Raw genomic sequence first — 13,408 nt, 5'->3', positions numbered from 1 at the left:
AGAATTTTTTTTTTTTCTATTATAAACAGAATACAATCGCACATGTAATATGTGTTATATGTTTATGAATAACAAATATTTGAATTGCAGATATATGATTGTCCTATAAAGAAATGGAAATTGCAATACAAAGCTGTACAGATTCAGGACGAAGAAAAAAACGTGAAAGGAAAAACATAATTTCTACGTTTTCGACATGTTACAAAAAAGAAAGAAGAAAAAAATTAAAAGTACAAATATTGTTTTTCTGTTTTATAATACAAAAAATTAAAAAAACTTTTTTTCTATATCAAAAAATATATCTTTAAAAAGGTATTATAAAAGTATTTAAATATAAAGAATTTAATAAAAAAGTCTAATTTTTTTTTCTCTATAATTCTCTCTCTGTGCGCGCGCGCGCGCGCGCGTGTGTGTGTGTGTGTGTGTGTGTGTGTGTGTGTGTGTGTGTGTGTAATATATATATAAAATTTTTATAATATGAAGTGACTATTTATATAATTGAAAAACTCGCGATAAAAGAGTAATGCTATATATTTTTAGACTGAACTATTTAGGATTTCTCAAATATATTTACTGTCCCTGAAAGCAACCTTAAAACTGCAGGCATTAAAGAATTGTGCTTCAAGCAAAAATGTGGAATAACCCGAGTCACGTGCGAACTCGTGCATGTGCTCACAATTTCATTTGTATGGTTTGTTTAATTAAAAATATTGAAGAAAAATGTACGTATTATAATTCGTACGGCAGATATCTAGCTATCCCGCTAGCTATACCTTTATAATTATCTCATTAATATTTTTTACGATTTTTTTGCATTGTTTATTTTATGTATCTAGCGAGACTCTAACAGTAATTCTTGCTTGCCAAAATTGATAACCAGAAAAAAATGCTTATAAGTTTGTTTTATCTTCAGAAGCTTTTCACTTCAACGCTTCGGACGGAAACGCCTTTCATCAATTGCGACAAGAATCGTTAGTTTTGTTGAGTTTACATAAGTCACTCTATGGATTTAAGACAGAGAGAAAAGAAGCTTTTTGAGATATCCCTCGCACAGATCTTCTTCACAAACGGGGAGTCTACAGGTTGCCAAACTTTTCGTGTCAGATATCTGGCGATTGTCCGTACATTTACCTTACGTCTCGTAAGGGCGAGGTGCGGGAGGGTGGTTGCGCGGAACGGAATCTGTGTCGCGCCGGGTCAGTTGCGGCCCGCCGTCTCCGGGATCGCGCGCTCTCATCAGTGTCCACCCAGCCCCGTTGCTCGGCGGAGGCCGCCGAGCGCCGTCTCCACCCACGCATCTTCATTTCGAGTCGCGCATCGCGATTCCGCTGCGGCGGGCACCCCGCGTGTCGTTCCTTGGAATCCTCGCGCGCCATACACTGCCTACGCAACCCTATGCGGGGTCGATAACCCGCAAGAAGACTCGAAGTCTTATCCCGAGTACATTGTACTTGCTCTGGAAAAGTCACAGTGGATCGTCACGATTTCAATCGCTTTGGTACGGTGACCAATTTATTTATTGAAGTAAAATTCAATTTTTTTCCGTCTTACAAGATTTCATGCAGAAGCGGATTTCATATCAAGAACGGAATGAAAAATAAGGATACTTTTACACAAAACGTAACGTGAAACACTTATTAGATTATAATTCAAAATAATATAATATCCTCCCCAAAGACTTTTTAATTAAATCTTTGATAACGAGTTGCATTTTTCTTTTGAATCACAAAAATTTATTTATATATTTAAAAATAAATTTATGTATTTAAAAAAAAATGAAAGGTTTAATGTATGTATATTATTTTTTTTCTTAAAAATAAATATATTATTGACTCCTCAGTATATCGCACTTTCGTTGCTGAGCAACATGAATAAGGATACTCATAACATCCTGATACTACGGAAATACGCTTTATTTTCTTGCAAACAATTATTATAGATTATAAAATGTACATATATTTGTAATGACATTTAAATTTTCCTTAACATTTTATCAAATTGTTTCTATTTTTTCATGTTATCATATTGTTATTATTTCAAGAGGTTCTGTAAAATTAAATTAATAAATTTAAATATAGTTAAATAGGAGAAAAGTGAATACATTTTCTTTTTTTTAAAATTAATACATAAAGATATTTATATTTTTATATTATATTTTTAAGCATTCCTGACAGCGCCGTACGAGCAGAGATTTCAGTGACCAACGAGCGGACCAACCGAGATTCTCTGTGATATTTTCGAATAGTTTCACGAGAAATTTCAATATCCAGCAGCGATTTACGTTTATTAACGGTAAGTGGTAGATTAATTTGCATTGATCTGGATTAATATGTTTCAACAGAAAACGCACAGAGTTAAGTATTAAGAAGAAACTTGCTTCAATATTTGCTACAATGATTTAATTGGATTAATAGATCAACGAACGAATAATAAAAAATAATATTAAAGAAAGAATAATATTAATAAAGTTAACGATTTTAATATCAGCACTATTACTTTTACTGAAATTATTTATTATTTATATTAATTGATTTAATAAAAAAACAGAATTAAATTTTAGAAAATGATGAGAGAACCTAATAATTACGATTGCCCGGCGCAATAAATAGTTGCACTAATTCATTCGTGAATTATCTTGACCGATCAATATATTTCTTCAACTACTTAAGCTTGATAGTTATTAATTTGGATATTTATTAAAAAGTAGTATTTAATGGTACCGTTATGTTAACGATATATTCTGCTATAAAAACAATTTTTTATGTCCATAATATCTTTATAAATATATAGGACAAAAGATGCAAAAGAAATATATCATAAAGAGCAGGACTTCTATAAGAATAATGCTAATTCGATCATATAATATTATCGAGATTGCACTATCTTCCTTTATGACATTTTTCTCTCCACATCCAATAGGTTTCAAGATATGCAAGCGCGAGATACTTGAGAATCTTGAGATAGAACTTCCTGTGCACGCTGACAAATGATCGGTGTTTCGAGTGAAAAACGTTTATTCGCTTCATATCGATCTCGAGAATAGTATTAATAGCAGGACGATTCCGCTCTTAATAATGCATTCGCATGTATCTTTTGCGACGTTGACTCGCAATAATTTGCTTCGATTGCAAAAATAGATCGAGAAAGGTCAGAGGAAAAATACAATAGTTTGTAAAGCTTGTTAAAATCTTGTTCAAACCTTTTCTCCCTTTTATTTCCATTCTTATTTTAACGCAGAGGACTAAATTCTTTAACGAAAGCTGAATGCATAATATCTTTTTTCTCTCTATTTGAAAGAATACCTATAAATAATAGAATAAATAAATAGAATAAAAATTGCACGAAAGAAAAATTCAAGTGTTTTTGAATTTCGAATATGTCAAATGTCTTTGAATTTAGAATATAAAAATAATTTGATGCAACAGATTACTTTTTAAATTATATAACTTTCCTTGAAAATATTTTATATTTATAAAAATGAAGCGATTCTCAATTATACATTTGACATTTGACATTTTCGCAGAAAAATTGTTCACAATATAATTGAAATAACATTCCGATAAAACAATACAAGAGAAATATATTTACTTCTAATAACATGTGATATACAATATTATATTTTCAATTTTATCGTTAAAATGATAAAAATAAATTTTCTTGTCTATCACGGTCAGTTTATCAAAATTTCATACCATTAACAAATTAGACTTCTAAATTTCGTTTGAATGAACATTACTTGCACTTGAAGAAATTAGAAGACTCAGTCATTAATTATTTTTACAATGATTATTAAACGTTACAAATGTAAAAATCTCATTAAATATTTACATATTAATTTTACATAAAAGCATGAAAATAGTGAGATTTTGTGGATCAATTCAAAAAGAAAGCAAAGCAATTCGCCAAAGTACTTTTTCAGAGATGAGACTCAAAAGGCAGATTGATAAAACCTTTTTTCAGGTGCGCGGGATCAAACAGTAATACTTGCAAGGTAATCGTAGTGCAACAATGTTCAATCTCTATCAAAGTCTAAACAAGAAGGATGACGGTGATGGGCAGCGGAATCGCGAGTCGGAGGTGACCGGTCATGACAGATTCTGTCAGCATCGTACTGGTCACTCGAGCACTCGTCGCCGCCGCCGTGCCGTCAATCGCAGGACGCAGAGTGCCACTGAGTTGAACGCCAGGGCGATGAGCACAGCACGGGGTTCGTTGCGACGAGGTCGCAGCGTGAGTACAGAGGATGAGAATGAGAGCGAGGATGACAAGGGCCATCAGCTGGCGAACAAGCTGGATAATCTGGCGCGGCTACTCTTCAGCCGCGTGTCGGCAGCGCGAGGATACAAGGATCAGGGCGACATCAAGTGAGTTTTTTTTAGGGATGAAAAGGCGCGTATCTTGGTCATCTTTAGTCATCTCGCCGGATTCGGGGTCGGTTAAAATTAATCGACGGAGACGGAGTCCATAATTTATGAACTATGGATTTGAGGGAGACTTACGGAGTTATAAAATTATACGATTATGTAGGGACTCTAAAAAGTTTTAAGATTATTAAATTATTACAGAAAAGGAAATTACAGGGGATTATGAAGTTAAAGCGGAAGAGAAAATTATGAAATTGTAGAGCTATGGAATATTATAGAGCGAGCTACTTAAACATGTGTTGGAGCTATAATTATAGGAACTATGTTTAGATATAGAATTTGGAACTATAATATTTATAGAATCATAGAGGCAATATGATAGAGTTATAAAATTATAGATTATAAAACGTTACAAAAAATTAAAAAAATAGAATTACAAATCGAAAGACGATTAATAATTCAAAGTTCAAATATTTCAGAAATATATATTTTTATAAAAGAGTCTATTATAAGAGTATAAAAAAGAATATTAAAATTATTTCCTTTCGTATTGAGCTTTCAACATTTAATAGGAATAAACAGATTTGTGAAGGAAGGAAATTGTGTCAAAACGTGAAATATAAATCCCGACTCAACTACCCTCCTTCGGGAAACGAAATATACAATGATCCCTTGATGAGCCGGTTTATCCTCTTGGGATGTTGTGTATTATTCACACATATAGCAATAGCATGTATCTTCTCTTTGTTCTGAATTAGCTATTACTTGTTGCTGCAACAAGAACTCAACAGGCACGTAAATAATTATCAATATCAATGACTTTACATATCAATGATTTTCCTAGTTTACATTACGGCATTCCCGTTTACCAGATCTAATATTATTCGCTGATATCATTGTGTATCCTATTAAATTAGCCGCTTCAAATATTCGTGTCACACTACGCATACTCGGGCATCTCTGTTTGTAAACCATGAACGAGATTCATCGAAGATGCCTCAAACATTCAGCTCTTATTGGCATAAGCACTGATTTTTCGCTTTCGCGAATTTATAGTTAAGAGTATACAATTGATTTTTTTACGATAATAATACGACAATTTTCGTAAAAAACATCCGGTCAATGACAAGCGCGCAACAGAACGTTCATCGGAAGCTTTCGGAGAGCGATGGTCCTCGAATAGACGGAAATTTTCGTGTTGCAACACGCAGGTAATAATGCCAGGCAAAATGCGAAGAGTGTCCCGGGATTAAAAAATCTTTTATCATTTTCGAAATATTACCTCCGAAATATTTCGTTCTCCGATAATTCGGAACGGCGGTGACAGAGTCCCGTGGCATTCAGCACGTGACGTGATTGCGTTAATTCAATTATCGTGCTTTTGTATGAGAGTGCAAGCCGAGTATTAAGACCGACTTTGTACGACAATATATATCCCTGTAGCAGTCCGTCTTCTTTCTTTTTTTTTTTTTTTATTGGATGAAACCCCTTGCAGCCACAGAGCAACGTGGCGCGTTAGTGATACGCGACCGCATCATAATTCGTGGTTCGCGAAGCTAATCCGCTTTTGTTACTGCAAGAGACGCGATAATGCAGAGGAGTTGTCTAGGCAAACGCAAAGCTGCGCAGCAACTTTCGATGACAGGTAGAGCACGTTTTTATAAAATATGAGAAACTATATTAAGCTCTTAAGCGATTAAAAATGTTCCATGTATACGTGTAATTTTATTCTGCTGTATTTTTTAAAGTTAATCTAACAATCTATATTTCTTTTGTTTACTATTACTCTCTTTAATAATCGTAGAAATGTTTTAAAACACATTATTATACAATAGTATTATACATATCTGTTTTATTCTGCTAGTTTCTTAGAAGTTCGGCAAAAAGTTTGCATTTTTTATTTATTTATTATTATTTATCATTATTTATTGTTATTCCTTTTAATAACCACAGAAGAATGGCTTTTTAAAACATTTTAGCCATTTGATAACTGGATTCTGAATTTACAAATTTGAGATATTCGATTCTAAATATTCAAGATATTTAAATCGTCATCAATTAAAACGACGCTATGTATGTCAATTTAAACGACGCTAAAGTCTGCATTTTATTTCCTCCGAAAAAAGACTGAACAGAAAAAAAGAGAGAGAAATTAAATATAAGAAGGAATGATCAAATGGGATTTTACATCTTCCCAACAGGAACGGTCGTTACACGGCACTGAATCATGGTTCGAAATCTGTCAGCGAGGATGGAGTCGAGTACATGGAAATGGAGAAGAGATCCCGCGATCGTGCTTTATCAATTTGCCGTGACTACATCGGAAAAACTCCACGTTTTGTTCTCATTAAGCAGCTCAACAACATCGGTGAGCCTTTTTCGCTTTCATGATTCTGTCAAAACCATCAAAATATTAAATAAAAAATGTATAAAATGTAAGCATGAAAACCTCTCTGAAACCATAACGCGTTCCTCAATAATATTATCGAGAAGATGATCGAGAAAATAGTAAATTGAAGATAAATTATGGAAACTTATGAAGTTAAAAAATTAAAGAGTTTAGAAATAAGTTACGGAATTATATTGATAATCTAATTTTATATATTCAGAGACTTAAATTTTTTACTCATATCAGTTATTTATTGACTATATCTTCGAAAATTTATAAAAAAGAAAATTAATGGAATCGTTAAAATATCTTTCAGGATCGAGAGTAGATAAGTATTGGTTCATGGTGAGGGACACCTCGCTGAAGACGGACAGACTGTTGACTTTGGTACCATTAAATCGAAACTGTCCGCTGACTGTCTGTCCCTCTACCAAAGACATCTTGAACAATCTATTCCTGGCCTTACAACACCCCTATATCTGTCCTGTTTTTCATGTCGATTTTCTTGAATATGAGGACCAAACATATATCGTCCTGATGCAACCTATCAATCAGGGCAGCCTCAAGGATCTAATATACGGCGTAAATATTTTATGCATAGAAATATATTCAATTCTTCAGACGAAAATGAATAAAAATACACATATATTATGTAAATTTTATCTTCGTACATCTTATTCAAATTAATTTTTCTTTTTGCCTTATTGTTAGTAAAGTTTTATTAAATATGACCCTATTTATCTTTTTAATTATCAACATCAAACATCTAATAAATTAAACTTCATTAATGAATTAAACTCTTTCGTAAATTAAAACTTCATTAATTAATTAAAATAATGTAAGATCTTAAGATAATTGAAGACGTTTATTTCGTTATTCACTAGAAACGCAAAGAATTTTTCTCGGCGCTTTGTACGTATATATGAAAACGAGGTGATGTTCTAATGAAATAATATCCTGGCAGATCGAGCGAAATTGTTGGAACGAGGACTGGATTCACAAGTATGCCGCACGAGGCAAGGGACTTAAACTACCACAAGTGCAACGAATGGGACGACAGATATTAGAAGCATTAGTGTTCCTGAAGGAACGAGGATTTCCCATAGTGACTCATCTTCACTCGGGCAATGTAGTGATTCAAAACGGCGTTGCGAGACTGGCCGGTCTGGAGAATACTCTTCTAGGCTTTACCAGTCGCATACATCCCATCGTGACGTCCCGATTAACACATTCCACTTCGATTGATATTATATGTTTCGGTAAAAAGCAAAACTTTTCAAATGGATTTTAAATCAAGTTTTCATTTATTAATGTCAGCTTCGATGAGATACTCTTTAATACAATTTTCATAAATCGTTCTTTATATCTTCTAGCAGAATATATAAGATCAAACGATTTTAAATTAGATATTTATAGTTTGTAGAAAAATGTGAATTGTATATTTTACAACAGAATATTTTAACATAATTTTTACATAGCTCTCTTTCAGCGATATATTTCAATAAAATATCAGATTGTGTTCAATGATTTTTTTTTAACTAAGTTTAATGTTGCATTTCTTTAATAAAATGTATTTTATTACAATAGTAGGTAACTTTATGATAAACTTATTTTTATATTATCAGGGCATATGCTATTCGAAATGTGCGCCGGCTACGAATTATGTACCTTTAGACCATCTGCCGTCCAGCTATCAGACATCGAAATGTATCCGCAGGTAAAAATCGATCGAATAACCTAATGTAATAACCTAATGTAATAACCTTTATAAAATAAAAATCCGAACGCTATGTATTTCGATTTTAGGTCGTGAGATTTCTCGAGTTGATATTCACGGAATCGGAAAATCGTTTCACTAGTATAGAGGAATTACTGATCCACGATCTCTTTAGGAATATCGATCTTCGTGAAATGCGATGCGCGGCCGTAACTGTGAGTTCCCGAAGAATTTCATTTATTGTAGATAAATTAAAATTAACTCAATCTTAATAAAATTAACGTGACTATTTCAGGTATTTCGTCCGACTCTGACACCTTCCATAATGAGCCTGCTCGACGGTATTAAACGGCAAGACGCTGGAAAAGGGTGAGTTTTTGACGACTTCAATATAATTATAATTTATTAAACATATGAAAATTACTGTTTATTCGATTTCGAAGTATAAATAATTACTGGTGTTGCAAATAATTTCTTTCGCATGCGCAGCTGGCATAAGACACGCTCTATAAGTGATGTCCATTTAACGCGCAGATTTTGGTAATGAACGATCACTTAATTGCGCTGATTAATAAATATGAATTTAATTGATGGGTTAACATACGCGAGAACTTTATTTTTTTTTTCAGAATTACGAGTATCGACAGCGAGGACAGTGTATCGCTGAACAGCTTTGACGAATCCTTACTCACGCAGATATACAACGAGCTTTCACAAACAGCTTTATAATGTGGGAACAAAGTCTAATATATACATATATATATATATATATACGTATATTTTATCTTGAAAAAAAATGCACGTTCCTATTATATTTGCAAAGTGCCAAGAAAACCCGTCGCTAATTCTATCATATATTATAATATAAAGGACATGTTATAGGATTTGTACAATGATAATATAAAGATTATTCGTGTGCTTTCTTCACATTTGTCTAGTACATAAAAAGAAAATTAGATAAAAAGAAAAGTAGGTCATTTAAAATAATTTTTTCTGTGTAATTCTAGAAATGGTAACAATCCTTTATTCTTTATAGAATCTGTTACTTATTTTAGATTTATAGTTAGACATATATTAATTTTAAATTACGTGAATTAGAAAGAGAAAATCACAAAAATAATAATAAATGAAACTGGGAAAAGCGTAAATTAAGCTAAACATCACTCGAGTTTACATCATTTCTTTATTCACGCTTAAAACGAAGTAGAAAAAGTACTTGGCATCCCCTAATGTCATTTGAGTTCTCTTATTCACTGTGACAGAGAAATAGTGCCTTCATACGAGGATGGCTCATAAAGGGTGTAACTAGCAATTATTTTATTACTGCTAACTATTTAGCTAGCTAGCTTATTTAATTTCTTGTTAACATAGCCAATTCGTCACCATAAAACAATAATACTCGCTATTCTTATTCTTTCAAAAATATTTCAAATTATTCTTTCAAAGTAATTTCTTTCAAAATTTTGGAAAAATATGTTTGGTCAAATTCGATAAAATGGCATACGTTATTCCCATACATTCGCTGAACAATGGAATCTTTCTTTTTTGTTATTTACATCTTTTGTACGATCGAATTATAAAAAGCAAGAATTATTGTTCCTTGGTGAAAAGGAATGTTCTTCATGCTCGTTACACCAAGATGTTCAACAACATGGCGCAACGAGAGTGCGCTTATCCTCAGTTGGGGAGTGACGATAGCTCAAAACAATTTGATGAATTATATTTCACGTTATGAACCACCAGTTTCAATCTCACTTCCAGGTGTCTCGGGTTCTTCGTCATTGTAAATATTCTCCGCCATTTGCCACACTTGCATTATGTTATCTTCTGATACTGAGCATATGACCCACGGTTCATTTGGATTCCATGAAAAGTCGCTTATTTTCGCAGTATGACCTCCATGTATAAACTGTAAACATATTAGAAAATTATTAGAAAAAATTATTTAGAAAATTATTAGAGAAGCTAATTTCAAATATTACATAGAATCTTAAAAATTTATAAAGATATCGAAAAACAGAATATTGTAAATTAGAAAAAAATAATATACCTACAAAATTTTTTGAAAAAATTGTTTTGGCTATTTATTAATTTCGTAAAATAAGTTTGCGTAATTACCAGAAGTTCTGGTGGTCCATCTTCAGCATCTTCACTGGACTGCTCCTCGCCGATCTTGCTGAGATCCCAAACATGTAATCGTCTATCTGTGCCACTGCTCGCTAATATAGTTTCATTATGTGGTGACCATTGGACCTGAAAGATCTCGTCCTTATGTGACTCAAATGAATGTAACTTCAATTTAAGATTTCGTAAATCCCAAAGTGCTACAGTCTTGTCAGCACTGCCAGTAGCCAATATAAATTCAGAATACGGATTGAAACTCAAGCAGTTTACTTCAGCGGTATGAGCATCAACAGTATGACTTGGTTTACTAGTATTGTTGCATCTGCAAATATAACAAATTTAACGATGTAATATATATCGCAATATATTTCTCAATACGCTGCATTAAACTATAATTTTAATGACATTAATATCAATTGTATCAAGAGAATATTGATTCTATAAATTAACAGAGAATATAAATTTTCTTGCAATTTTTTTTTTATTATATATTAAAAATTTTTGAATATTTTTATCTTAAGTATTATATTATATTCTTAAGTGACTTTTAACTAAAATTTAACGAAAATATAAAATGAAAAGAAATGAAAAGAATAGATTTACCTAGAAGTCTAAAAAATACAACCAATTGTACTATTAATGGCTACGTTTATATACCTTTAGTCCGCGATCTATATAATAGGTGTATAATAGATCCTTGTTTATCCTATTGTAACATTGTTTATATAATTGTTTATGACATTGTATACAGGATAAACATTGTAACATTGTTTCCTATTATAAACAAAGTTTATACAACAAACAAAGTTATATATCGTATAAATCGCGGACGCTTGCGCACGGTGTAAACGTAGCCATTTAAAGATGGCAATCACCTAGTATCCCAGATCATGAGCTTTTGATCGTCAGCGACCGAACCAAATAATGATTCATGTAACAGATGCCAAGCAACGTCTTCAACCACGGCTGTGTGTCCTGTAAAGATAGTTTTCGCATCGATAACACGATTTTCCTTCGGTGTGGCATTGATGTCCCACAAGCAAATTGTGTGGTCGTCAGACGCGCTAAGTAAATATCCATTGAGATTCGGGTTCCACGAAAGTCCGTAGCCTTCCTTTTGATGTCCTCGCAATCTGCAATTGTAATATTTAAATATACAATAAACATAATATTAACATAAATATACTCTGGTATTCTATTTGCTTAATAAATCATTAAGTACCTCAAATCCGGATGACATTCTCCATTGGGATCCGGTTTACTGGGATGTTTAGTATAATCAAATACAAGCACGTCGCTCGAGGGAGTTTTTGTTGCGATTACACACGGATTTTGCGGCATGAATCGCGCTCTATTAACTTCACCCTCATGATTAATCTTAATCTCGATCTCGATTTTGCCACTCACAGAACCAAATCCACCAAATTCACCCTTTTCATTATCATAATGAGAAGCATCAAATTGGGCATCTTCATTTGGCAGCTGGACACTGGCGATGAGCAAATGATTTTGTTCGTCTGAAGTATGAGTGCCTAAAATTAATCTGTGGATTGAATAATCTTTTCCTTCAGGTCTGGTGACATCGGGCAGCCATTGAGCCGTTAAAGAAGGCCATTCCAAAGCATGTGTCATCACAAGATCGTATAAAAATGGTGTATTCTTCTTCCATATTTTATATTCCTCATTGATAATACGTTCCTCCACAGCGTCGTCAAAGCCCTCTGAACAAACAGCGGCGCTTAAATCTCCTTTTACATAAAATTTCTATATCTTAGAAAATACTTTGATAAAATATAAAATAATATAAATAATATTATATAATACGTAATTACTGGACACGATAAATTATTTAATGTAGGTAAACAATTGGCGAGGCATAATAGATGAAAAAATTATTAGATGAATTAGAAATGCAATATTAGTAAAAATAACGAGTTTCTCATTTTCATAAATAAAAGATAACTGATCTTTTCGATTGGTTGCACAGTTTTTAAAGTACACAATTTTAAATAGATCATAAGAGAGAACCTATATTTATATATTTGTATATTGTTCCCATTATATAGGGTGTTTTATAATAATTACCTTGTGAAGATTCAAGTCCATTGTATTTAATTCTTTTGATAGTATTTGGTACATTTGGTTGTATAGAATTAATCCTTACAATCTTAGTTGGTGTATTTTTCTTATTCGGTTTGTCACTTTTTTTGATGTTTTTCTCCAATTCAGCTTCTTGAATCATACTCAACATAATCAACATACCTTTAATCGGTTGCGATTCACCCATCATAGCAGATGGTGTAGGCTCAAGTATATGATTTGATTTATCCATCATAGAAAGATGGTGTAAGCTTAAGATTTCTTACATCAGGTTATTCCAAATTTTGATCTTGATTACTTGGAAATTTATGCATAGCTAAACGACTGCTTCGTATTTTCATTTTTAAAGATCAGTGAGAACTAACTATCAGAGGCAATAATAACGTTTCTTACAATAAATAAGTAGTCATATAAACAAACTTTAAGGTTGCTCATATAAACAATATCAAATTGCACGGGGCAAACAATGTTTTAAAGAAATACACTTCGACAAATTGCTCTCGTATTTAAAACCGTGTTTGATGAGGGACTGTGCAACCAATCAAAGAAAATATATTCTGCAAATTTTTTTACAAGAATCATACTCTCTCGCCAATTGTACCATAATTTATTACTGTTACCCTCCGATGTATTAAATCTTACGTTATTACTAATCGTATTTATTTTACAATTAAAATAATATATTTATTTATACAAATATTAAAGCTGCAGTAT

The 13,408-nt window shown here is 32.4% G+C and overlaps 3 protein-coding genes across 14 annotated transcripts in view; 2 read left to right on the top strand and 1 right to left on the bottom strand.

Moving 5' to 3' along the window:
- The window catches only part of LOC108689732 (non-structural maintenance of chromosomes element 3 homolog), a 2,006-nt gene extending 1,671 nt beyond the window's left edge, over positions 1-335 (top strand). For both annotated transcript variants that reach the window (XM_018196641.1, XM_018196640.1), the window contains exon 6: positions 91-335. In XM_018196641.1, coding sequence (XP_018052130.1) covers positions 91-180 — 90 coding nt within the window. In that variant the 3' untranslated portion in view covers positions 181-335. The remainder of the gene's footprint in view (positions 1-90) is intronic.
- Positions 336-1,257: 922 nt separating this feature from the next.
- LOC108689712 (slowpoke-binding protein) lies at positions 1,258-9,201 on the top strand. 5 transcript variants are annotated; one of them, XM_018196612.1, is made up of 11 exons: positions 1,258-1,498; positions 2,163-2,292; positions 3,961-4,364; positions 6,566-6,732; positions 7,070-7,335; positions 7,718-8,012; positions 8,379-8,470; positions 8,560-8,685; positions 8,766-8,839; positions 8,960-9,010; positions 9,100-9,179. In XM_018196612.1, coding segments are annotated over exons 3-11 (1,428 nt in total). In that variant the 5' UTR covers positions 1,258-1,498; positions 2,163-2,292; positions 3,961-4,008; the 3' UTR covers positions 9,101-9,179. The 5 variants fall into 5 exon arrangements, with proteins under 5 accessions (XP_018052101.1, XP_018052097.1, XP_018052100.1 ...); XM_018196608.1 differs by lacking the exon at positions 8,960-9,010 and having other exon boundaries at positions 9,100-9,201; XM_018196611.1 differs by having other exon boundaries at positions 8,960-9,156.
- Positions 9,202-9,468: 267 nt separating this feature from the next.
- Positions 9,469-13,408, bottom strand: part of LOC108689707 (probable histone-binding protein Caf1) — a 4,539-nt gene continuing 599 nt past the window's right edge. The window contains exons 2-6 of one of the 7 annotated variants that reach the window (XM_018196598.1): positions 12,680-12,826; positions 11,817-12,342; positions 11,470-11,727; positions 10,589-10,916; positions 9,469-10,379 (exon numbers count right to left, since the gene is read on the bottom strand). In XM_018196598.1, coding sequence (XP_018052087.1) covers positions 10,200-10,379; positions 10,589-10,916; positions 11,470-11,727; positions 11,817-12,342; positions 12,680-12,826 — 1,439 coding nt within the window. In that variant the 3' untranslated portion in view covers positions 9,469-10,199. Of the gene's footprint in view, positions 10,380-10,588; positions 10,917-11,469; positions 11,728-11,816; positions 12,343-12,679; positions 12,855-13,408 lie in introns of those variants that run through there. The other 6 variants (XM_018196599.1, XM_018196600.1, XM_018196597.1 and 3 more) reach the window with 6 other exon arrangements.

This window comes from Atta colombica, unplaced genomic scaffold (assembly GCF_001594045.1).
Source record: "Atta colombica isolate Treedump-2 unplaced genomic scaffold, Acol1.0 scaffold275, whole genome shotgun sequence".
NCBI classification, from domain to species: domain Eukaryota; kingdom Metazoa; phylum Arthropoda; class Insecta; order Hymenoptera; family Formicidae; genus Atta; species Atta colombica.
The sequence above is the reverse complement of the archived record's forward strand: the minus strand, read 5'-3'. Positions and strand labels throughout refer to the sequence as shown.

Excerpts from the sequence above, each read along its gene's own strand:
- LOC108689712 (XM_018196608.1), top strand. The coding sequence starts at position 4,009 with ATGTTCAATCTCTATCAAAGTCTAAACAAGAAGGATGACGGTGATGGG. Across the intron at positions 8,013-8,378 it reads GATTGATATTATATGTTTCG|GGCATATGCTATTCGAAATG; the intron begins GTAAAAAGCAAA and ends TTATATTATCAG. Across the intron at positions 8,471-8,559 it reads ACATCGAAATGTATCCGCAG|GTCGTGAGATTTCTCGAGTT; the intron begins GTAAAAATCGAT and ends TTTCGATTTTAG.